The 26,859-nt window shown below is 33.1% G+C and overlaps 1 protein-coding gene across 17 annotated transcripts in view; it reads left to right on the top strand.

Annotated features, from left to right (window-relative positions):
- Positions 1-26,859, top strand: part of Cep112 (centrosomal protein 112) — a 451,807-nt gene that overhangs the window by 147,845 nt on the left and 277,103 nt on the right. For all 17 annotated transcript variants that reach the window (XM_078041823.1, XM_078041825.1, XM_078041822.1 and 14 more), the window contains one exon: positions 23,132-23,267. In XM_078041823.1, the coding sequence (XP_077897949.1) occupies positions 23,132-23,267 (136 nt within the window). The remainder of the gene's footprint in view (positions 1-23,131; positions 23,268-26,859) is intronic.

Here is a 26,859-nt window from a genome sequence, read left to right as displayed (position 1 = left end):
TTCCCATAGTTTTTATAATTTTCTCATTGACATGCAAGATAGATACCCAAAACCCAACAAAGTGAACACATTTTGTAACCAGCTGCTAAATTGGGAAACTGAATATTACCACCATTATGAAAGATTCCTCACATCCCCCTAACCAGTACCTGCCTCACAAAAACTAACTAGATTTCTGTTTTTATATGTTTGAGCTACATATAAGGACTTGCACAGAATGTACTTTTTTGTGCCTGGCTTCGTCTCCTCAGCATTTAAGTTTGTGAGATTTATGTGTATTATTTCATATCATTGTAGTTTATTTACTTAATGTAACTATTCATCTGGGAATGTTTGTAGTTTGGGGATATTATTAATAATACTGCTGTGAACATTTTTATATGGTTTCCTTTGATAAATACATATTTGTATTACTGTAGAATGTATAACTCTATCAAGTTTTTATGTTGGTGTCAAGTAAGGCACATATGTGGGGAGAATAGTACTATGTGAATTCCTGTAGCCAGCAGAACTTGACTTATTCAATGGCATTCAGATAACCAGAGTAAGTGTGTGTGTGTCTGTTTATGAAATGAGTGTGTGTATGCTTATGTATATCTACACATTCATACATATTTATATTCAGTTTTTTAAAACATGTAATTATACTTTCATATATATATAATTGTTTATAAAAGTACAATTTAGTTTGCACATAGAATTATTGTAAAACAAGTTCTCAATACTTTCTGAAGTAATTTAGAATGTTCTTCAGTGGTATTTTTATTTGAAGCCAACCCTGAATATTGGTGCTGTTCAGCAAATGTTTACCATCTGATTATTGAAAGCCATTTTATAAATTATTTATTCATGTAGAGATTAGCAGCACCCCTTCTTTGCCTGCCATTATCTTTAGTTTTGTTTAAAATGAGGAAATTTGTGAAAAGGTTTTGCGGTGTTGTTTTTCCCAGTAAACTGACATATAGCTTTTTAAAAACATATCTTCTTGCTTAATATGTATAGTATTTATAATCTTCTATTATAGTGGAAAAACTGATTATTTACCCCTAGAGTTATATTTTTAAATGAGTTATATTTTTCAACAGGATTGGAGGACCTCTCCTACAAGGCACTTTTAAATCTCCTTTATTTATCTTTGGTTGCTCATTTGTTGTTATAAACCAACATTTATAATATTAGTAGGAACAGGAATTAATCTTCAAATAGGTACACCTTAAAGATATTAAAGCTACAAAGTTATAATGACAGTGTTTTTATACATTTATTTACAAGGCATTAGTCTTAATAGAAGACTTAAATAAAATACTGAACAATTTTGTGCTTATTCAAGAAGGGAAGGGACTTTATTTTGATAAGGTTTTTCCTTTTAATGGAGCATTGCCAACTGCAAAATTTAGATGAAGTTGCATTAATAGCAGACAACCTTCCAGTATACCTAGGAGCTTGAATTTTGAGTTTGGGTTGAATGGGCTTGCTGGGTTAAATCAATCTTGTATAAGAATTTTAAAGTATAGCTGAATAGTATAATGCTAAATTTAGTTTTAGATATTGCCAGTGAGAACTGTGGCTTGTTCATTTTGTCTGTAAGGTTAGTGAAGAATGTCTTCAGGAATGAATAGTGGTATTTACTTTAAAATGGAAAAAAAAGAATTAAGGAGCTATGAAGAAAGAAGCTGAAAGGAAAGCCTGCAAACTCAAGAACTAAACAATTTCTAGGACTAGCAAGTGAACAAAAACATCTTTATAAGTCACCTTAATTAGAAATTTTATTGTTTAGAAAAGGAATTGTGTACTTTTCATAAGTCAGAACATTAATTGTAAATACAGTTCTATCGAAGTGCACTGAAAGGTTTTTAAATGGTTAACAAAACTTACATTCTGGGATAAATCATAATTGATCACAATGCATTATTTTTAACATTGTTCAAAGTTTACTCAGAATTTTTACTCCTATGATTTTATGTCAGATTGGCTTACTTTGATTTAATTTTATTCTTACTGAAACACTTTCTTCCCTGTGATTTTATAACACCAGAAGCATTTGATGATTTTTCTACTGAATTAACTGTTCTATATCAGTCTCTCTTGCTATGTCCTTTGCTACTGGGATTCTGTATTTTAAGAGTTCCCCAGTTCCATCCTTGAACAACCTTTCTTCTCCATTTGCATCCTCTCCTTTAGTGATCTCACTAAGGCCTCTAGTGCCAGTAAGTACCACATACTGAGTGAATTGCAGGTCTTTGTCTTTGGCCCAGATCTCTCTGTTGCTTTACTGAATCCTTTATTCAGTATCTTTATTTTACTGAGTTAATTTCTTATTGTTGAGCTTTGAGAGATTTTAAAATATATTATGAGCTTTTAAAATAAATATGTTATGGGAAAATATTTTTCAGAATCTGTGACTCGTCTTTTAATTCTTTTAATAGTGTCATTCAAAAGCACGGTCTTAATTTTGATATAACCCAATTATTTACTTGTTTCTCTTAAAGAACATGATTTTGGATATCATATCTGAGAAATATTTTGTGATCTGTCCTTGAATCACAAAAATTGCCTCCTATGTTTTGTTCTGGATGTTATATAGTTTAGGTTTCATATGTAGGTCTAATATCTATGGTATCTTTTGTGTAGTGCATGGTGCCATCCTAATTTTTACTAGAGGGTAATTTTTTCTGTTGAAAAGTTAAAGCCCTTTCTCTTTGTCCTTACAATTGAAAATTATCATCATGATACTCAGGTTCATTCTAGGATTCAATAAGAAACTAAAAAATTTTAACTTTCCAGTAAAAATTATACATCTTAGTTGTTTATTTCAAATGTTTATTTTCTCCTTTTTGTTAGTAATATTTTTATCTCTCTTTTGTCATTTCTTCTAGTTTGCTTTCTCATGTTTAATTGTTTGTCCTGAGCATATTTTTAAACTAGTTTATGACATCATTAATTTGTATTTGTGACATTGCTAATTTCATTATAATGGGTTTTTATTCAGCTCTGTATTTTTGCTTTTATAATCCCTTTTTTATCTTAGTACCTTCACCCTCACCCCCGCCCCACCCCCCACCCTGGCCCCTGCTCTTTTAAACTAAATCTTTTTTTTAGTCTAATTCCCCAGTCTTTACCCCCATTTCATTTCTTTCGTTCAGGTGCCTCACTCTTTTCTTGCTATTTTATTTTATTTTTTGGACTTTATATTAGATTAATTGGATGCTAGGTTTTTCTTCAGTGTCTCTAGAATGTTCTCTTTCCCTGGTTCTAGAGTATCTCTCAAACTCCATATGGTATGTTTCTCCCTTATCAATCAATCTAGAATGAGGTAGATTTTATCTGGTCTTGTTTTATTTATTTAGCAAATTCTTGGAGAGCTCCTACTGTGTGTGTTCTTTTCTAGGGACATTAATGCCCTGTGTATTTTGTGTATGGAATATCCTGTCTCTGCCCCAGATTGACTTGAAAAAGGGTCATATTCTCTTAAAGATCCACAACTATTAAAATACATTGGTCAGTTGCCAGTGAAATTCCAAATTTCCAGAAAAATACCACCTATTGAAATTGTTTTACTGATGTTATATTTTATGTCCTTGATTTTCTGGATGAATGTAAATTTTATAGTTCTCATTATATTTTGAGTTGAGATTTCTTCCTATTTTTGTACCTATCTTTATTTCTTTAGCTGTGGAGATTGCAGCTCCCTGTATCCAGTACACCAATATCATTCATCCTTTACTTCGATCCAGGTGTTTTCTGGGAATTGCTGGTTTTAACTGGATATATATAAAACTCCAATAGATATTACTCAGAAATAGGGTATCATCATGGAAGAATCCAGCTACAAATATTTCAGTAGTCTTGGACACAGAATCTTTCGCTTGAGATAGAAGGTGTTTTTCTATCTCTTATTTTAATTCCTGAAACTAATTTACATTTGCTTTCAGGTAGATCCCTATAGATACTTTTAATCAATCTATTCCATTTACTTTGTATTTACTAGAGAATCTCTCCAGGCTTGTCCATCAGCTTGTCTATTCATCTTCATTCTTATTGTTACTGTGATGTTTTATTTTCTTTTGTTCCCCCTCTCCTTCTAGGTATTTTAGTGAACACATGGGGGAGACTATTTGTGAGATGTTAGCCAGATGTCATTTCTATTTTTGAAGACTAGAACTTTTCTTACCCTGATTTTTTTGGATAGAATTCTTTTTGAAATGTGATATATTTTTTCCCATCCTTTTATAATTGCATAATGAACAAATTTATGATAAGTCTGCATCATCACTTTTGGAATCAATTATTGTGATTTGCTGTAGATTCAATTATAGATTAGTTTGAGGGACTAAAATCTAAATACACACTGACCTTTCCATGACTTTGAAACTTGATTTCTTTAAAAAAAAAAAAAGTCCTTGATCTCAGCTTGCTTTGTGGTCTTTTGCTTCTTTTTCAAGAGGATAGAGTGAGGCATGTGGAGCTGTATGACCTCCTGAGCAGTATAACACGGTTAGCTCTCTGCAAAATCAATAAGTGAATCAAAGGCTGACTCACCAGCTCCCAAATGGTTTTTTCTTTTACTCCAGGAAAATCATCATATTCTCTGTTGCCATGACTGTTCTTTGATTTTTCACACCATTGAATATATGCTTTATTAATATAATAGACCACAGACAACTCCTTCTGAGCTTTTATTTCTTTTTTAAAATTATTGTTGGCACTGTTTGTTCATGGAGTGTATAGTAAGTCTTTGTCATCATTTTTCAACCAACAATTGGTCGTTCTCCTCTCCAGTCATCTATCATTGATTATATATGATGTTGGTGCTATTTCTATTCTTGAATATCCAGCTAGGCCAGAATATTGTTTCTTATTTTATTAATGTCCTTCTGTTATATCTTCTCCTTTTTGGATTTTGTAAGTTTTATATTTCTTGTATGAATCCTTCCACCAATTCGTTTACTTTACTTGCTTCCTGTTACAATTATTGTATCTTTCTTCATTTTGAAGTCTCTTTCAACTGTATTGGTCTTTTAAACACTTATATATGAGCCAATGTATTTTTTTAATATTTGTAGTTGTAGATGGACACAATACCTTTATTTTGTTTATTTAGTTTTTTTTTCAATGTGGTACTGGGGATCGAACCCACTGCCTTGCACATGCAAGGCAAGCTCTTACCACTGAGCCACAACCCCAGCCTTCTATATCTATCTTAAGACCCTTTTTTCTCAACCTTACCCCAGGTCCTCTCCCTTTGTTCCTCTCTCTCTCTTTGCTTTCATAGTCTCCTTTAAGGAATTAGTTTACTCATCCCTTCCACTTCATCTTCCACTTTTCAGCCCAGTTCAGTCAGGCTTCTTTCCTTGGGTCTCCAGAACTTCTCCTTGGGTTTCCAGTGACTTCCAGTTTCTGTATTTTTCAGACTTTCCTTATGACATTCTCTTTCTCAATTTTTGTGAATCAAATCACCATCCTGATTTTCTTCTTGTACTCAGGGTTCTTTGCATGTTCACGCTCCTCCTCTTAGCTCTAGATTTTCTCCTTACACAGTCTAGTCTGAGGTGACAGCCTTACTCACCAACATTCAGCAGTGGTTTGCAAATGTATGTGTTAGCTTTGGCCTATTTGCTTAATTTTGTTTATGGCACTTATTACTATGTGATTTCTCAATATATTTTGTATATGTAGTTTTTACTTTTTAAATCCCACTTTTAAATTTTTTTATGGGAACTTCAGGATTCTGTCATCTAAACCATTTTTTCCTCATTTTGTCCTTTGTGATACCCTTATCTTTGCTTTTTTTGCATTTCTCTTTGTCCAATGTCATCTCCGATTCTGGTCAAAGCATTCCAGCAGACATTACATATTCCTGGGCTGTAGGTTGAGTCATTCTACATGCATCTTTTGTTTGGCTTACTTAATGTTTTCAAAATTTTGAATTAGTTGACAACCTTATAAAACTGGAGATTACACATAAATTGTAGATTTCTGATTTCTCTTCAAAGAAGTTCTGGGAAAATTGAGCCAATTTCTGTCAAGGCAACAAGTAGTTGAAACTGATTGGATAGGGGTTAAATGAGATCATAAAGAAAGTCACAAACTCCTTCAAGAATCATTGTGATGGACACTGTCTTGTCAAATGCGCAATTAAATTAGAAGTCAATAATAAGCAATCAGAATTTTTTAAACCCTCATATTTAAAATCTTAAAAATTATACTTTTAAAGAAGTTTGGTTAAAAAGAAAACTATAATTAAAAACTGCCAAATATTTAAAAGTTGGAGAGAAGAAAATATTACTCATCAGATGTTGTAGAATATATGTAAAAATTGCTATCTAGACCGAAATTTGCTGAGTCTTTACCTCAAAGAGCTTGATAGAGCAACAAAGTAAACATGAAAAAGTATACAAAATAATGCTAAGAACAGAAATCAGTGAAATTGGAAAGAATGTAGAGATTCATTAAAACCAACTTTAAGAAAAGAATAAATGAATAAATTTGATGGTTTATGTTAGAGTGATGAAGAAAAGACTAGATGGCAAAAAATAGACATGAAAGGAATAAAAATAACTCAGTAACACAATGGCATACATGATATTCAGTGTTTGGCTTACTCTTCTCATTTTTGTTGCCTGGCCCCTGTAGATATTTGAATGTGGACTCCTGCCATACAGTTTCAGCTAGAGATTTTTCTTTCTTTTTTAATGGAGGAGATTCGTGTAACCATTTAAAACTGAACAATTTAGTGATGTTTAGTGTATTCAGAAGATTGTGAACTAGTAGTACTCTATCTAGTTCCATATCATTTTCAGCACCTTGAATAAAATCCTATACCCATTAAATGGTTAGTCCCCATTTCATTTCCAGTCCCTTCCTAGAGCCCACCTAACCACTTATCTGATTTCTATCTCTATGGTTGTATCTTTTCTGAATATTTCATATATATGGAAGGTGACCTTTTGTGTCTATTTCTTTTGCTTGACATAACTTTTCTGGAGTTTATATTCATTGGAGCATGTATCATTACTTCATTTTTATGACTGAGTGATAATTTTTGATACATTCAACGCTTGATAGATATTTGGGTTGTTTCTACCTTTTGACTATTGTGAATGTTCTGTGGAAAATTATTACTTTGCTCACCTGTTTTCAATTCTTTGAGTATTACTTATATAGGAGTGGAATTATTAGGACAACTAACTCTTTTTTTGTACTTGGTTTCTAGCATGATTTTCAAAATGATACTCTGGCAGTTGCCATTCTTATTTCCTTTTGTCTAGTTGTAGCTAGTGCTGTTACCCACAGAAGGAGAATAGTCTTTGAGAACTTTATAAAGGGTTTCCAGACATTTGATAAGATTATTTTTCTTGGAGCATGTTGATCTAGTCAAGAATTCAAATCATAGATTAAAGTATTGTCTGAAGCTCTATAGAATTATAAAAGTGTGATGTTTTCATGTGGTAATTCTATCAAGTTAGAGTGAGCAGTTAAGTTGGGAAAGTTACCTCTTTGTATCTTCAGAGTATTTTGCCTGTATCTCTATGCCAGGCTTACAAAGTTCTCTGCTAATCAATGCCAAAAGTACTCTGATAAACCTTTAGCTTCTATATCCACCCATGTATAATGAAAATATAAAATAGTAATAACATAATAAAATAGCTCCCCCCCAAATTATCCCCTATGCCTGGAGAGTTACAGTAGAATTTTTAGACTGTCATACTTGGGGTCATATTGCAGTATGTCAGTATCATTATCTTTTCCAATAGAGCTCATTTATAGAGTCATTTCAATTGTTTCTTCTTGTATTTATGAACAATCAGGGGGAAAAGTGCAAATGATAGTGATAAGAAGCCAAGTGTTACAAACAAAATATCTGAGGCAAAATAGAAATTCTCGTTTGCCATAATGAAAGACAATACTTTTTTAACCTCAACTAGTTTCCCATTGAACTTAAACTTGTGTGTTAAGTTGTGAGGGAAAGAACAAAATTAAGTTACACATCTGAAATACTTCAAAAACATTCTCACTGATAGTGACATCTCAAAGATATGTTGGCTGTAAACTATCAGATACTCTGTTTTCTTTACAGAGACTCAAAATATTTCATTGGTAATAAATTTACATAAATTATGTTTGATCTGGTATTAATTTTAATAGTAGATCTCTTCCTGATGGTGTCCACAAGTTGCATTCTGAATATGATGGCTTATATGTCCAATTGATTGATTGATTGATTGATTGATTGATTAGGGGTTCTGGGGTCATATTAGCACTGTGCAGGCAGTCTCTCTACCACTGAGCTATAACCCCAGGATAGTATTTTTACATATAGTAAAAGTCATCCAGGAAGTTGGAAGAGCATAAACTAATATGTATAGATGGAGAGTGGAGAGTTGAACTAAGGAACAATTTAGAAGAAACCTGAGAAGAATCCGCTTGGAACCAAAATTACTGGGGACTGGTGGTCCAGATTGAGGATGACCCTAATTCCCCCAAAAGTAAATGGTTGAAGAATTGGTAATAGGGTGGTATATGATCAAACTGACATTGAAGAAAAAGGCTACTTTCCTGAATATTTCTTGGCAATAAGCTAAGTATTGAATGAAGGACAGAACATGAGCTCTTGAAGAACATAATTTCCCAATCAGAAGGAATAAAATATTTCAAGGACATGAATTGGATGACATGTTAATGTCCACACATGAGGTTAGGAACACAGAAAGCAAACGTGACTTTCTGGAAGAAAGACTTCATTAGATTATTATAAGCAATCGATGAAAAATGTTAAACATTTCCATCCTTGAAAAACATGCTTTTATTTCCTCATTGAATTTCTTTTATTCCTTCCTAAATCATAGTCCATGAAGTTTTGTGTCATGAAATTTAATGATGGTCTTTTAAAATTGTGACTGTTAAAATCTTAATCCTCTAGTTTTTTTTATTACTTGATATAAAATTTATTCATTTTAGCTGTGGAATACACAAATGTTAAGGAACTTTGAAGAAACTTTCAGTAATTTGAACCATATATCTCTGTTCTTAGTGAAAAATGAAAACACCCCAAAGGAGGTTTTATGTGGAGTAAACTAGGTCTGGAAGTGGTCTATATCTAGAGACCTAATGGCCTTTTGATGTCTGATGCTTTGATTTTGCCTTTTCTTTTTAAAGGGGTGCTATGTGATTATAATTAGAACCATTTCAAGTTCTTTACTTGGAAAGTTAATTGTTCCTTAGTTCACTCTATCATGACTAACATGTCCTTTAGAATGGTAGTAGTGTTTGAAATTATTATTAAGGAGATTCATCATGTTTAGTAGGTATTGTTCCAATTCACTGTGAAAGTTTTATCACATCTATAATGTCTACTCATTCATTTTGCATGTTGTGTCTGTAATGTACTTTTATATCTATTATATATCTAAGATGTTTCATTTTAATAATTTTCTAGATACTCTACTGGCAATATTAGAGTTTGTTTTTCTTGCAACTGGAGCCATTATATTTTAAGTTGGAAATTAGGCCTAAATTACTAGACATCATTAATAAGAATTTACATTTTGAGGAGTGATAGTTTTTCAATTTTTACTGATAAAAGTATTTGCATTGTCTTAGAAAATCTATGCCTATAATTTAGAATGTTCCTCAAAACTCTGACTATAGTTCTCTTCTTACAAATAGTTTTCATAAACATCAGTGTGGTGGTTGCTGGGGGAAGGTCCCAGCTGTTCTCTTTTTTCCATTCTGCTTGAGCATCTGAAACCATTTTAGATCCAGAGCAGCGTTTCCAGTTTATTGTAAACATTCCTTAGCTGCAGTGAACATGCTGACTTAACCCTGCAAGAAGAACAATATAAAGATTGGAGAGAAGGGAGCAATATGTGGTGACCTTGCTTCAAGTTGAGAGGAAATTTCTTTTATATTAAGTATATCTTTTGAGATACGTCTTCATAGAACTCTGCATTTCTTCTTTTGAGAACACACTGCTTTAAATGAATGTCAGCACAATATGATGGTCAGGAGGTTTCTTATTGACATATACTTGTGACACTATTTCACACAATCAATTTAATTTGTAGCATGATAATTTTATGTTTGGGTGGTTTCGTTAGAAATTGAGTTTGCAAAACCTATTTTTAGCTGTTTACCTATTTAGCTTTTAGAGTTTTTATTACAATAAAATTTTCTTTTAGCAATGAAATGTGGTGAAATAAACCTAATCCCATTGCAGGTGTGGGGGGTCTAGGTAATAATATATAATAATACTTCATTTAGTGTTTTATAGTTGACAGAATGGGTTTTAATATACATTCTCTTAATTTATTTTCAAAGAACTCCTATGAGGTTGTTTGTTAATATCTGTGTTTCAGAGGAAAGAAACCAAGGTTCATGGAAATGAAACATCTGATCAATATGGCAAAGCTACTCTGTGATAGCTAGGCTCACCCATGGGCCTGCTGACTCCTAATTCATTGTTCTTTTCCTGATGGAATGCTGACTTTGACTTTCTGTGTCACCAGAGTAGTTTTCCTTTTGTACTTTTGAATGATCCAAGTCATTTATAGATGGCAAAAGATACTAGGTATGTCATTACTTATTCTTGTGTTAATGGGGAACTCTGCCTGGCCCACAGCTCTGCCACCTGCCTACCATGTTTCTGTGGTGGACTTGCCCTCTCTCTGCCATGCTCACTGGATCTAAGAGGATATCTGGTCCAAAGACAGCCAATTCATTTTACTCTGATGTACAAAGAGCCTACATTGTACAGTTGATGGAAGTGTTGGGAAACTTTGTATTCATTTTGACTCTAAAACCCTTATTTTTAACCACTTTGCTTTACTGCACTGTGCATCCTGTGTGATCTCAGGAATTTGGAATCTGGAAACTGATAGATAACCCAATTGATGCAGACACTGCAAATCTGAAAAGTAACTAGAATGAAGATTGGCTAGGCTATAGCCACTAAGGGCCATATGCAGAGTAATTACTTGAGTAATTATTTAAAGACCAGAGGAAAATGAAGCAGGATGCACATAGAGAAGCTGAGGTGCTGTACAAATAATGCAGCCACTGTGCAGGAGATACATCTCAGCCTTCACTGAGAACTTGTATCCTTATACTCTATAGCCATTTTACTTAATCTGGGTGGGTTGGAAGGTATTTTTAAGATTTATTACTTAAAATGATTAACTGTGGCCCATATATTGTTATTACAACATGCATTTCTAGATAAAAAGAAATTTTTCCTAGAACAAATAAAGGTAAACTTTAACATTCCTCCCTGTCAAAATTTTCACAAATTTTAACTAATAAAGTCTGAATTAGTATGGGAATGACATGCTTCTATAGGTTCCTTAGGAATTTTAAGGAAGATTATTTATGAAAGTAAAATTAATAATGTTGCTGCTTATTTTTCTCCTGTAGTAATAAATTCTTAGTATAAACTTGTATAAAACCTGAAAGTGTATTATTTTTTATTTGGAAGAAATTAGGAGGTCAACAGATAACACCTTCTTTCCTTCTTAAGTTTAAAACCAATTTGAAAAAATAGAAGAATCACATAGATGCTTCAGGGGTGTGGTCATGAGGGTTGGGAATCTTTACCACGTTAGGTTAAATGTATCGAACAAGTCACACCCACAGCTGCTCAGAAGAGCATATGTAAAGCCATGGAAGAGAACAGTGTGATGATTGGCCATTCCTAAAGACAGGGTAAGGAGCTGAGCACTCAGGACCACTTGTTCTTCCGAGTCAACTGTTGTTAGTGTGTGCAAAAAGAGAAGCAGAGATTTCTTCTTGTTGAAAGCGTTAAACTGTTTATTTATGAGCCAATTATAGAGAAGGTGGGAGAACTGCATATGTACCCAGCATGCGTGCAGGCATTTAACAACAAATGGTAGCGTTTAGTAATAATTCAAATTTTTTGTATAAAGAAAGAAGTAGTATAGGTATAGGTTTTTTCTCTCACCCTTTCCAGAAATCACATCTTTCTTATCCATATTTTGTGATTCTACCATGTTTTATCAAGACTGTGTTCAGACTAGCCTTATTTTATTGTCATCTTCATCCTTTTGTGTATTTCTATATTTCTATCTAATATCATTATCCTTCAGCCTGGAGGATTTCCTTATATGTATTCTATAGTGCAGGTCTCTTGATAATGAATTCTTGTATCATTTGTGTGTCTGAAAATTCCTTACTTTGTCTTTGTTTTAGAAAGACTGTTTTTTGATTATGAAATTCCAAATCAGCATTTTTTTTTTTTTTTTTTTTGCTGTTACTACTTTAAAGATGCTTCAGGGTCTTCTTGCTTACATTGTTTGCCTTGAAAAGTCTGCCATTTTCTTTGTGTTTGTTCCTTTATAATCTGCTATTTTCCTACTTATCTTTAATATCTTTTTTCCTTTATTGCTAGTTTGGGGAAATTTGAGTATTATGTAACTTAGTTTTCCCTTTGTGTCTTCTGCTTGGAATTCTTGGAATTAATGAATCTGTAGGTTTATAAAGTTCATTCAAATCAAAAAGGCTTTGGCCATTATTTCTTCAAATATTTTTTATGTCCTTACCTTTCTCTTTTTTTTTTCATGAATTCTAGGATATATTAACTTGCTGGAAATTATCATGGATGCCATTTCTTCTTTATAATTTTGTTTTCTGAACTTTAGTTAATTTTCATTGATGTTCCTTCAAGTTCATTAATCTCACTCTTTCTATTTTTTTAGAAGTGTATCATCTGCCTTAAAGTTCCTCCATTGTATTTTTCACATCACATGTAATTTTCATCTGTAAAATATCAGTATGGGAAGGAATTTTTAGTTTCCTAAAAACATCTTTCTCTGTTCTTTAAATTTCATCCACAGTGGCCCTCTTTTCTTCCTTGAATTAACCAGTCTTTCCCTTTTGCATCTTTTCAATTTGTTACTCTTTTTGTTAAAATGGCCCAGTATTTTCTTTTAACCAGTCCTGCTTAACCTGCTTAACTTTAATTCCATGTTCCTTCATTCTGATTCCTTGAGGTTTTGATCCATTACACAACCCATAGTACCTTGCATTTCTTCCTTATTCAATTAATTGAACATACATTATTCTTATTTGTATTAATTCAGAGTGTTTTTTCTTTGCTACACTGAAAACCACCTTAGTAGCAAAACTGGGTATGACTATTTCAGTGATATTTTCTCAACATCTAGCAAGGTACCTGGTATAGGATGCATAACCACAGCATTCATGGAAAAAGAATTAATGAATACTACACGGTAGCAGTTTCAGATGACTGAACTTGTCATCAAGTACATATAAAATAATGATTGGACCTTTAGAAAAGCCTAGTATTAGGTAGGAAGAAATGCCTAGTGAAAAATGGATTGCATGTATTTACATGTGAAGATCTGGATCTTAAACCTAACATACTTTTAAGTAAAACATTTTCATGTAAGTGTGAACAAAATTCATGCTTTTTTATAATCAGTAAAAGTGGTTAAATATTTTGTTAGACCTCAACAAATTTTAATTCTATCTTAATAAATCCCTTGTCCCTGCCATATTTATCTTCCTCTTGAAATAAAGATAATTCTTCTGATGGCGATTTGTTTTTTTTCTGGGATATATTAAGTTGCTGGAAATTATCATGGATGCTCTTTCTTCTTTATAATTTTGTTTTCTGTGCTTTATTTTGGTTAATTTTCACTGACCATATGATTTTCATATGGTCATATGAAAAAATTTTCATATGATGACTATAAGGAAAAGAAGTTTTACATAAATCAAGTATCATATGTATTTTACAAACACATTTTATAAATACATAGTATTTTAACATATGTATGTGGTATTCAATGTATATCTGAGATATTTTCAGTGACATTCTGTTACCAAAATGAAAAGTCTTTAATGAAACTTTGCTATTGTATTAAATATGTATTACATACATATTTTATAGGCCACAATAAATTCCTCTGGTCCTAATTTGTGTATAGTATTGTGTTGGTTTCACTGTGTAGTTTTTAATCATACCCAAAATAGCATAGTCTAGTCTTTTTCCATATAAGAAGTAGAGAAAATGTCTTGAACATGTTTATATTTCTAGTACTGGTCCCAGATACTGGCACGTAATGGGTGGTAAGTAAAAGTGTAACAAACATTTTAACTTTCAGACATTCTAAAAGTGATTTAATGTGCAGATATTGTTACATTAATTATTATAAGGACATAGCTGTATATTCAATTAATTAAAAGAACATCAATTTAAAATATATATATATATATATGTACAGATTTAAAGAAATGATGAAATGACTCTGGACTCTGAAGTCAGATGGGCTGATTTTATGTTACCTTCTGCCATTTACTACGTGAACTTGGCTAATCACTTAACTCTTCTAAATTTCAGTGTTTTCATATATAAGATATGTAATAACTTTTTTGAAAATTGAATAAAATAATATGTGAACTATCCTGAACTGAAATGTGCATAGTAGACTCTGAATAAATGTTTATTATCTCATTTGCAAATGTTTAAAAGTTATGGTTATACTGTAAATGTTATAGTTTGTAGCAATATCATTCACTAAACTGGAAAATATCTATTGTGACTTTAAAATACATTTTACATCAAGTGGAAACCATCTATTTTAAGTAGAAAACTTCTCTTACATGATAAAGATTACATTTATATTTGATAAATAAGGGGAAAATATACCTACTTTAAGTTTGATCTGTTTGTGCATAGTGATGAACATAAGTGAGAATATTTTCCAGCTACTTTGAAATATTCAACTGCCCAGGGACAAGGCATGGATGATGTTTTTGAAGGAAATAAATATTTCAGCTTCACATTTCAGCCTTTTTTCTTTATTCCTTTGATCTGGATTTGGTTTACTTACCATTCTGCTTGAGTGACTTCACACTGTCTTTCTTCTTCTCTCTAGTAACAAGAAGTGGCCTATGCTTATTCCAAAAGGTTTAGGTTTTGTCATTTTGCAGGAAGAACAAGTATTTCCTTATCATTTACTTATATACTACTGTCTCTAAAATAAAATGTATTATTGGGTATGCATATAAGCTTGGCATATATCATGTATAATTTATGCATGGATGTTTTAATTAGTAGTTTCTTAAATATAGGAAACACTGTATTTGGAATTTATTTTGAAGTTTAAAGAATTTAAAGAATAGCAGCTTTTCTTTATACACCATGGCTATTTTGTTTTTAAAATCATTTTCTCATGATTTTTTGTTGTTTTGTTATAAAAATTTGTATTGTTTTTTGATCTGCTGAGCCAGAGTTTCTTTGATTTATTTATGAACCCATATAATAGGCACAAGTTAGTTTGGCCCAGAATTATTATGTAAAATTTTAAATTGTTTAAGTCTTTTGTTAAATTTACTCGTAATTTTATTTTCAACTTTTACACAACTCTGAACTTCTGAGATTGGTTCTTAATACAGACTCTAAATGCCTTTTTGTATTTCTATAGCACTTAAAATTGTTATAAAATTTAATAGCTATAATATTGCATTACTATTTGATTATTTCTTGCACTTTTGTCTTTTTCCTTTGTCAGATTGTAGTTTCTCCAAGATAGGAACCATTTCTCCTACCTTTTTCACATTTTCTGTGGTATTTATCTGAGGAGATGGTAGATTTTACTGCTGGGATCCTTGTCTCCATTCCTGCATCATGGCTAAGTGACTGAGCATGAAGCCTGGGAAGTTCACACCAGAATAAGTGCTTTTGAATCATAATACAAATCCAGCTGACTTCCCCTCCTAGCTGAAATTTATATCATCTTAAGAGATTTTTGGATACTGAAGCCTTCTTATTCCTGTTCATAACTCACTTGCTTCAACTACTCATGGTTCTTTAAGACTAGAGTTTGACCCTAGGGACAGGCTCTCTGGATAAGTGTAAATCATTAGGTCCTTGTCAGAAGAGAGTTCCTTCCATAGGAGTTCTTTATGCTGTTACCCGCTTTTTTGAGTATTTTCATTAGTAGCAAGAGAAAAATTACTGATTAGTCCTGGATCGTCGTGACTTTATTGAGCGTGGTGGCTTCACCAGTGTTGTTTCAGTGCTGCCTTCTTGGTGCTAGTGTTATGCTTCATCTGTTTCTGACACTAAGAATTGTGCTGGTGTTTTTGCTGTACCTTTACTGCTGTTAGGGTATGTGAAGAGTTCAGAGAAGGTTCTTCTGATCCATTAGGAGAGGCTAAAGATTACTCCAGTAGATATCGCTTCACTTACATCTGTCTTGTCCAGTAGACCAAGGGGCATGACGTGTATCTGAACCCTCCTTTTTTGTTTAAATCCCTATAACCATGTATCTGTCATTAGACTTGGTATTTATCTTCATTTTTCTCCTTTACTTGACAGACTTTTATAAGAGGTTTTTTATGTAGCTTTGTTCCTTATTGTAAGTTAGTGGTTAACCTATAGTTAATCATAAGCAGTGTATAACCAATGAGTCATTGAAAGGTTGACTGACTTGGTGTAAGCTAAACTGAGCTATGCTCTTTTTTTAAAAAAAATTTAGTTGTAGATGAGCATAATACCATTATTAATTTGTTTTATGTAGTGCAAGATAGAACCCAGTGCCTCACACATGCGAGGCAAGCGCTCTACCACTGAGTCACAACCCCAGCCCTGAGCTATGCTGTTTTAGGAAGTAGAAGAATGGAGAAAATCTTCTCAGCTTGTCAAGGCTATTGAAAATGTATGTTATTTATCCTTAGAAACACCTGTTTTATCTTCCAGTGTATTACTAAGTCTCTATAAATTACTCAACTTTTTTTAAGCTTGAGCAGTCTATGGTTTTCTAATAACTCAAGATAGCACTCTGTCTCTGTATATTTTGAATTGGACTAGCACCATGAACACCCACTATGTGAAAGAATTGCAAAATATGTCCTTAATATGAGCAATGCTATAAATGTTTTCTTTCTTTCTAAGGTCTTCAAACTTTCCCACAAAAAGGCACTTATCAGTAAACTGGCATTCTCCCACAGAACCTCATAATCTGTCTGACCCCCTGAGATTTTTAATAGTCCCTTAATTATCATGATTTACTTCATAGTTCTTTTCTTGTCTATGTTGACATCTAATCTTATGAATTTGACTTATAAAGCCAAAATTTTCTTTGGTCACGGGAAGTCCTAGTGGTCATTGATGTTCAGAAGTTTGGTTCATAATTATACTGACTCTTTACTAGCAAAATTAGTTTATTCGTTTGTGTATGTCAGTTAGAGGGAATATCTGGAATTAAAGAATCTTTGGGCAATTTTACCTAGACCTTAACTCAGTCAACTTGCCGATGTTAAATGTAAATATTCTTTCAAAGGAAGAATTTGATTTTTAGTTTGTCTTTTAAACCTGATAATATTACTTAGAAGAAGTCAAGTGTTCGTTAGCTTCCTGCTACTGTGCTAAAATACTTGAGAATAACAACTTAAAGGAGGAAAGTTTTATTTCGGCTCATGGTTTCAGTCCATGATTTTCTGGCTCCATTACTTTTAGGCCTCTGGTGAGGCAGAAACATCATGGTGAAAGGGCTTGGAGGAAAGCTGTGCACCTTTTGGCAGCCAGGAAGAAGAGGCAGAGAGTGAGTGGCCAGGGCAAAGACATATCCTTTAAGGACACACCCCCAGTGACCTACATCCTCCAACTGAGCCCCTGCTCCCAACAGCCTGTTCATCTATGAGTAGCACCCTCATGATTCATCATTTCACTACACCCCCACCTTGGAACATTTCTGCTTTGGGAACCAAGCCTTTAAAACCTGAGCCTTTAGAGGCAATGGGAAATTCCAGATCCAAATCATAACATCAAGTGAGTGAACAGTCACAGAAATTTTAAATATTTAAAGATTTAACACAATTCATCCTGGGGATTTTTTTCTTTGCCTGATTTAACTTTTAAATTTGCCCTATACCCACTCTTATTTTGTTCCTCATAACACTATTATAAATTTTTATAAATTGTCTATTAAATATCATAGATACCACCAGGTGCAGTGGTGTATACCTGTAATCCCACCAGCTCAGGAGGATTGTGAGTTTAAAGTCAGCCTCAGCAAAAGTGAGGCACTAAACAATTCAGTGAGATCCTGTCTCTAAAATACAAAATAGGGCTGGGATTGTAGCTCAGTAGGTAAGTGCCCCTGAGTTCAAGTTCTGGTACCAAAAAAAAAAAAAATATATATATATATATATATATATATATATATATATATATTTAGATAGATACCACTGAATGCAGTGTTTAATAAGTACAGTATTTAGGTTGCATTGGTTTCCTATCACTACTGTAACAAATTACTACAAACTTAATGTCTTAAAACAATTCAAGGTTATTATCTTATAGTTCTGGAGGTAAGAAGTTCAAAGTGAGACTTAGGGGCTAAAGTCAAGGTGGTGATAGTATTGGCTCTTGCAGGAGCTCAAAGGAAGAGCTGTCCCTGGCCTCTTGAATCTTCTTAAATCTTGGAGTGTGGCTCTGTACACACTGTTTGTGTTGACTCCATAGATGAATTTGGGAGCACTGTCATATTTTCAGTTTTAAGGTCAGTAATACCAATGCCCATTTTACTTGGCATTCCCTTCCGACTCCTAAACTATCAAATGTTTAGATGTCTATAGTATTTGCCATTTTTTTCAAGAATTTAGAAGACTACTAGTTTTAGAAATCCTATAAAGAGGAGGCTAAAGCAGTTTGTTTATCATGCTTTAAAATATTTAGTGAAAGGTATTTTAAAATGTTTTTGACTGAGTCAGTCTAATCAATTGAAGTACCAGTTGGCAGCCAAGAACATAGGTGATATTGCCTCCTAAAGGTCTTGTTCTGCAACCCAGCTGGAGAGGAATGGAGACTCTTCTAGCTGTTTTTCAGACTTGTTTGAAGTTGTTTGTTTTGTTTTTCTTGGAGTTTCCAGTAGAGATGCCAAGCTGGCAGCAAATGAAGTATAATGTAACGTGAAGCCTTATAAATGTATGTTGGATCATGGCCATCATTATCAAAAGTGCTGGTTCAGAAATGTGCCAAAGGAAGATTTTCAAATTAGGGTTGGCCTGCATATAGAAATGTTACCTTGTAAAACTCAAGAAATACTAAATTGTAGTCCATTAGTCCCCTACATTTTATTGCCCTTTCTGGAATAATCATGTACTTCAGAACATCCTTTAATCTGAGCTGGCTTGTGGTTGTGTAAGAATGCTGCTGCTTTTTTCTTTTTTTCTTTATTCTTTATATACTCAGATGAGGAAATTTACTGCATTTTATAAATAAATCAGAGCTTAAAAAGCAAATTTTCTTTCCACCTTTTTATCTTCACGGAGGCCAGGCTTTAAGGCATTTGAGTGATGCATTTATACTCAGCCCCACAACCAGTTCTACTGAAGAACATAATCTTCAAAGTCACTTTTTTCTTTTTTTTTTTTTTCCTGACTCCTTGTAGGATGCACTGTTTGGAATCATAGTAAAAAGGAACACTATTCTTACGACAGTAAGGAGCAGACCCTAGTCCCTTCAGAGGCTCTAAGTTTTCATTTCAGTGTCATCACCTTGTAAAAATTAAAGTGGATCTCATTAAAGTGATTATCACCTCTTTATTTAAATTAAGATAATTTATGTTAAGGAAGAATATTCCCAAGAATTAGCGAAGTTCCATTTGTTTGTCGTGGCTTTACTGGGCAAGAACATTGATTTGCATTAAGCAAGACCTTTGATATTTAGCTTCTTTATTAAGTTAGCAGAGCTGGTTGTGGTGAGGTTGGAGACTAGTTAGGAGATGGTATTGTTTCCCCAGTCTTGATATTTAATATAAAACTATATCTGCTCTTCACAGGTCAGGCTAGAAATTTTGTCAAAAATAATGTGCTTTTTTATGCAAGCCTTTATTTTAACATTTTAAAATGATCTCTAAGATACATGGATGATGGCTCAAGCTTAAAACTTGATTGTAGTTGTAACTTAGTTATAAATTAAATGAATTAAACTGTATAGGAAAGAATTAAATAAAGAAAAGAATAAGATTTATCTTATTAAATTGAAAGATTTATAAGCAAGAGACCTTCAAAATGGAGAGGACAAAGTTGATACTTCATCCCAAGGTCATTTATTTTTATAAGCTCTGTTAAATTACTTGATTATATTTTATGATATATTTTAAAATATATCATAAAATATTTAAAATATAATCATTATATTTTATGATTATATTTTAAGCTTTCCAATATTGTCCAATGTGCTTTCTTTTCAGATAAACAGATAAAAGGTAAACTTTTGATAAATTTCCACTCAAATTATAAAATAGTTTTCTCAGGTACTTTTCAGAGGGTCTCAAAAATTAGAGAGTGACATTGTATAACTAGCCACTGAAGAGGGCTTTCAGTGGAAATGTTGCTTTACTATGGGGGTGCAGTAGTGATTGTCATCTTCTCATTGATGAATGTAGGGGAGTGGCAGAGTAACAGCCCTTGTTGTGGCTGGCAATGGAGTCATCATTCATCAACCTTGACAGCCTGTCCTTCCACGCTTGCTTTTTTTTTTTTTTTTTTTTTTGTGTGTGTGTGTGTGTGTGTGTGTATGCTGGAGATTGAACCCAGGGCCTTGTGAATGTGAGGCAAAGCCTCTACCAACTGAGCTATAGCACCAGCCCTAGAACACTTTTAATACAACATACCAGGTAGCTCCTTCCTTAAAGTTGACCATCATACCAGAGAAAATATATTTGGCACTCCAGTCTACACCATGGTGTCCATTATAGTTTATATGACTTTACATTAAGTCTACATGCTTTTTGATATTGGGGTATTCAGATATTCAAATTATTCAGTGTTTTTACCAGAGAAATCCTACATGTAACTGAAGAGTTCCTGCTTTAGGGAAAGAATAGAATAAAGAAGGCAAAAATGCACCAGGCTAAATTCAAATTCTGTAGCCATTAGAGTGCTTAGTATTTAATGTAGTGATGCCTTTGGAATCAATCTTCAGCATGATTTCTAGTTATTAATCATTATTATCCTTGAGCCAATCTTGGTGTTAAGTGACACAAAAGCATCACTAATGTTAAGGCCTTAGGATTTAGCAATATCAGCTAACATTTAAAACATTTTGCTTTAACTGCATGTAAAATAAAAGTAGAGAGAAAGACTTTTAAATCGGACAATTTAATTAAAATGAACAATTTATAGGGAAGCTCTTTTTTAAAAAAAGTTTCAGAAGCCTGGATTCCATTGATGTAAAATACGAAAACTGAGAGCTCATCTGGCAGGCATCCTGATCTGGAATGGCTTGGTTCTCATGCAGAGCATCACTCTGGGGCAGTGTTAAACCCTGTAGGTCATAAAAATGGTGGCTCTGCCAGTAAAAGAGACACACAGGAGAGGAGGGCTTTCAGTGGAAATGTTCTTTACCATGGAGGTGCAGTCTGATTGTCATCTTCTGGTTGATGGATGTAGGGAAGGGTATGAAGAGATTACATAGACAAAGGCAGAAGTACTTTAAGTAAAAAATAAAGATTCAAGGAATGTTCTTTAAGCCCATACACAAAGATATGTCCCTCTGCTTATTTACAGATAAGCCATGCCCAGCACAGGGCAGATGACGGAAGGGGTGTGGAAATAACACTGATCTGTATATACATACTTCATCATAATGAGACAAGAGATATCTTCTGAAATGGAAACTAGGCAACATAGTCTTTTGACCCCTTAAAATTTGAAAAAGGTTTTCAATTTAATGGGAGAAAGTTTGGTAGTATGATACTTTATATTATATATATGGTCTTATAAGGAAGCCTAGAAATTATATATGTTCAAGGGATTATTAAACTCCTATATGAGTAACTCCAAGAAGCTCAAGCTACTTTTTGTCCACCTCGTAAAAGGCGGTATTATGGTTTAGAATAGTCTTTTGCCCCAATTATGATGTTTGTCTAAAATGTGATTTGGGTTAATTAAATTACCTGATCTCCAGTATTCGTCAGTGTTACAGTTGGTCATAAGATAATATTTTATAACTTTCCTGGGAAGATGAACAAGTTAATGTTACGGCATCTGAAAAATCAGGAGAGTAGCACAGCATAGCAGCCAACAGCTGGAGCTCTGGAAGCAGATTGCTATCCTGGGAGTCCTGGCTTGAGCTGTCATGTCTGTAAGCTCCAGTTTACTGTTTTGTAAAAGAAGGCTATGAAAACAATCTTTTGTGGTTTACAGTGAGAAAATATATAGAAGTATTTTGCTCAGGGCCCAGCACCTAGTCACAAATAAAAATTAGCTACTATAAACTTGTGTGAATTTATAAACTAAAGTCTACTTTTCCTTCTATTGACATGCAAGAGATTCTCTTATTTTGTTGAACCCTTTTGACTATACGACTTGAGTTTAAGATATGAAGAAATTAGATGGTTACTTATTCTTTTAGGCAAGTCTATGGAAGGCAGTAGAATAACTTTAGGATATCATGTTGCATCTACTGTGTTGACCAGCTACAAAGCCACTGCTGATAAAAATGCATCTTTCTATTGGTACACTGGGTTTTAAAAAAAAATTTGATATTGTTTACAAACCATAAAACTCACTATTTTAAAGTGTATAATTCAGTGGATTTTAGTTATTTACAAGAATATGCAACTATTACTGTTGATTCCAGATCATGCTCACTCAAAAGGAAACCCCAAATCTTTTACCAATCACTCTCATTTTCCCATCCCTCCTGTTCCTAGCAATGACAAATTTACTTTCTTTCTCTATATATTTACCTATATTTCATATAAATAAAATCATACAATACATGACATTTTATGACAGCTTCTTTCACTTACTTTAATGTTTTCAAGCTTTATCTATGTTATAGACTATATCAGAATGTATCTTTTTTTAAGTCCAAATAATACTCCGCTGTATGAATATACCACATTTTGTTTTAGGAAAGTCTTTTGAAGTAGTTATGCCCTCATCAGAATACATATTATATGTTCATACCTATTTTTCCTGAGACAGATTATTTTGTTGCCAACTTTTTAAAGAGAAATTTAGTAGAATTTGGATTAGACCATTGAAATTTGAATTTAATTTTAGAGAAGGTTGAGTAGTTTTCTTTGAAGTCTAGTGCTTTTTTAGTTTAACTTCGGAACTTTCTGAACTTTTCTAGGGAAAAAGAGGAGCAACTAACTCGTGTGACTGAGGCTCAAAGGTTGCAGGCCCAACAGGCAGACGCTGCTCTAGAAGAGTTTAAGCGGCAGGTGGAGCTGAATTCAGAGAAGGTCTATGCTGAAATGAAAGAGCAGGTAAGAGACAACCACAGTGTTCTTAAAAGTCACTCTGTCAGTAGGAAGGTACATTCTCATCTTCAATAAGAGAAACATTTCGCCTTTTAAAAAATAAAATAAAAATTATCTAAATGAGCCATACAATTGGGCCACAGATTCAAACTGAGAAGGGCTTCTAGCCTTGGATTCATCCTTAAAGAATTTCAGAACAATCATTTAAAAGGCCCTTCTGTAGGATGGGGATGGAGCTAGTGGTAGAGCAACTTCCTTGCATGACCAAGGCTCTGGGTTTAATCCCTAGCACTTTAGGGGGAAAAATAGCCACTTCTATAAATGTTGTAGTAGCAGAAATGTTTCTCATCTGGAGGATGGCTCAGCTTGCAAGAAAAACTCCACCATCAATTAGACTGTTCCACAGAGCACAGGCTCAAGTTGAGCAAGCCTGTTTTTGTATGTTCCAAAAACAGTGCATTATTGACCAGTTACAAAAAAATATTTTCAACTTACAGTTTAGGAAGAAAGAGACTATCTTCAGGTTAAATGGTGCTTTTGTTTTGTTTTGAGAGAATTAAAAAAATTGTAAAAGAATAAGAAGAATTAATACAAACACCTAGGTACTCATCTTGAAGAATCAAAAATTATTAGCACCTGTTTATGTAAACTGAAACACCACCAATGAAGTGCATTTAATTTTGTCTTTCATGTCCAGTCACATTCTCTTCTCTCCACATTTATAGTTAATTTTGTGTGAATTATATCAGTTTATTTTATACTTGAACATATTTAAGTTCTGTATGTATGAGTATATAAAATATTATAATATACTTTTAATTAGTTATATTAAAAATATAATACTTCTATGCATATTTAATGTCCAGATATGCTATATGTAAGCTATATATTGTATGTTATAGATATATAATTGTTTTGTTTTTCTACTTTTAGAAAATTAGATGAATGCAGATTTTATGTATTATTCTTGTTTATTTATTTATATTTGATATTATGTATCTGTGCTCTAAGCTGATTTAATGCAAACCTTTTTTTGGTAAATATGTTTATCACATGAATATAGCCATATTAGCAATTATTAGCGCTCTTATTCAAGAACTTTTGGGTTATTTTATTTTCAAGTTTTCCTAATGAGAAAGACTGTTGTAGTATACTTATTTGTGACTTCATTTTCAGCTGTAGTTACCTTGCTTAGGTGTCCCAAGCACACATTGGTGGTAAAATTGTCCCCAAAGAAAGTTTTGTATGAATCCCACTGATCCCTGGAGGGCTTAGCTTGCCACTATGCCCATTTTGGCTGTTATTTTCTTAATATGATTTCCATTCCTACTGACTTGTGAGCATTTGGGCTCTGACAGTGGGGTCTAAGGTCTCATTCTTTCTTTTTTCTACTTGCTGCCTGAGATACAAGATGGGTTCCTGCTGTGTGTTTGTGCTGCCTGGATGTGCACCTCTTTCCAGCTCCCTGCAGTGATCAGGGTTAGGCCCCAGGATGTGTATCCGGTCCAGATATTTCATGGAGCAAATAGGAAGCTCTCAGACTGGCTGAAAATTAAAGGAATTGAGAAAATATTAGAGAGAAAAGCTCCAGGAAATAATTTTTAAGTATATAGTTAAGAATTTAGGCTAAAAATTAGGCCAAGAGTACAACTTTCTGAGAAAAGCTGACTAATGACAGTTACCTTGGCTCAGTAAAAGCACTTTTGGGGGCCAATGATGTAATATTAAATATTCCCTTAAGATCACTCTTTTAAAGAGTTAAAAAGCAGGCAAATAACATGGAGCCTGTGAGACCATACTGTAGACAAAGAAAAGCATACTTCTGAAAATGATGTACTGTATAATTCTGGAAAAAAATTAAGACAGGTAGTACCATTATAAAAGAATACATATCAAGTAAAATTAATGCAGTGAAACCTGCATGCATCCTGGGAAAAGAACTGAAGCTCAAGAATTAAGTGAATATCATAGAAGTTTCCAGGCAGGAAGACACTGGCAAAGAAATCAGAAAAATTATTGTGTGATGTTGACAGCTTTGAAAGAGAAAAGTTATTTGTTTTTACATATTACCAAGGCGTTTTTAACTCATAAAATCAATAGAATAACATCTTAATATATTATAAGTCACACAATGTATACCACTTATTTTCTGGAAAAAAAGTTATATGAAAACATTAATCCAGAGATGAATGCATAAGACTTTATGCATAGAATACCATCATATAAAAGGGTGAGGAGATAATATTAGATCCCAATAAAGTATAAAATTTAAATAATTGTAAAAATCTTATAAAGTATAATGCTAACAATTGATTTCTGGAAAAGAAGGTATGTTAATAAAATGCATATTTAGTAACTTGAATCTAAATCCCTAGATTATACTAACAAAGATCAAGAAGTAGATGAATAGGGTCAGGGGTGCACTCAGTAGTAGAGCTCCTGACTAGCGTGTTTGATGCCCTGTGTATCCCAGAACAGAAAACAGAAGTAGGTGAATAGTGAGAGTGGTGGAGGATCAAAGTGTGGCTCATAAGATTCTTAAAATCAGGGAAAAGTAGGTTTAAATATTTTTAAAGGGTATAAGCTGCTTAAAGAAGACTATGAGACCAGTTCATCTTTATAAAGTTGTATGAGCACACACACAAAAAAAGTCTCTAGATGTGAGCAGCATTCAGAAGGGTTCAGAATTCCCCTCATGCCTTCTAAAGTAATGAACTATGTTTATAGACATAAAGGAAATGATATGCAGAGATTACTTGATTAGTGCAGTTTGGAAGTTCCCTTATTTGGACATAATTTGTCAGCTTTCACCCTGGGATTGGCTCAGAGTAGCTTCTTTGATTGGCCAAGGCTCATATACTTTGGTACAAGAGTATTCTTAGGTTAGGTTATATCCTATGTGCACATCAAGTTAATTCACTGTATATGGAGTCCTCTTTGGGCCAAACTCATTTTTAAGCATGGATTATTTATTCTGGTTTAACAAAAGAGGCCAGTTTATTCTAGGTCAACAAAACATAGGCATTAATAAAATTAATAAGATGTACATTCTCATAAAAAAAAACTTGAAAAAAATAATAGGAAAGTTTGAGAGGATATTGCCAAAGAAATAGAAGCATGGCATGTCAAAAGACAAAACAAAACAATATACTATTTTAATAATAAATGTTAATAGGCTAAATTTCTTTAGTAAAGAATAGTTTCAAGGGGCTAGGGTTGTGGCTCAGTGGTAGAGTGCTTGTCTAGCATATGTGTTGCCCTGGGTCGATCCTCAGCACCACATAAAGATAAATAAAGGTATTGTGTCCATCTATAACTAAAAAAAATTTAAAAAATAATATTGATAAGCATACTTATATCCACAGATACACTGTTTATAAAGACATAGATAAAATAAAATTATACAATGATTATGTTAAAAGGATGATAAAAGAATGTTGCTTACATTCAGAAAAAAGTCATCAATATAGTCTTATACAAATTAGAATAAATACAAGTCAGTTAACTAGACAAATATTTTTGCATGTTAAAATCAAGACTGCTCGATTAATTCAAGTATTGAAAATACTCAAAGGAATTTACACATAGTCATTGGATA

This window comes from Ictidomys tridecemlineatus, chromosome 3, assembly GCF_052094955.1.
Source record: "Ictidomys tridecemlineatus isolate mIctTri1 chromosome 3, mIctTri1.hap1, whole genome shotgun sequence".
Classification (NCBI taxonomy): Eukaryota; Metazoa; Chordata; class Mammalia; order Rodentia; family Sciuridae; genus Ictidomys; species Ictidomys tridecemlineatus.
The sequence above is the reverse complement of the archived record's forward strand: the minus strand, read 5'-3'. Positions and strand labels throughout refer to the sequence as shown.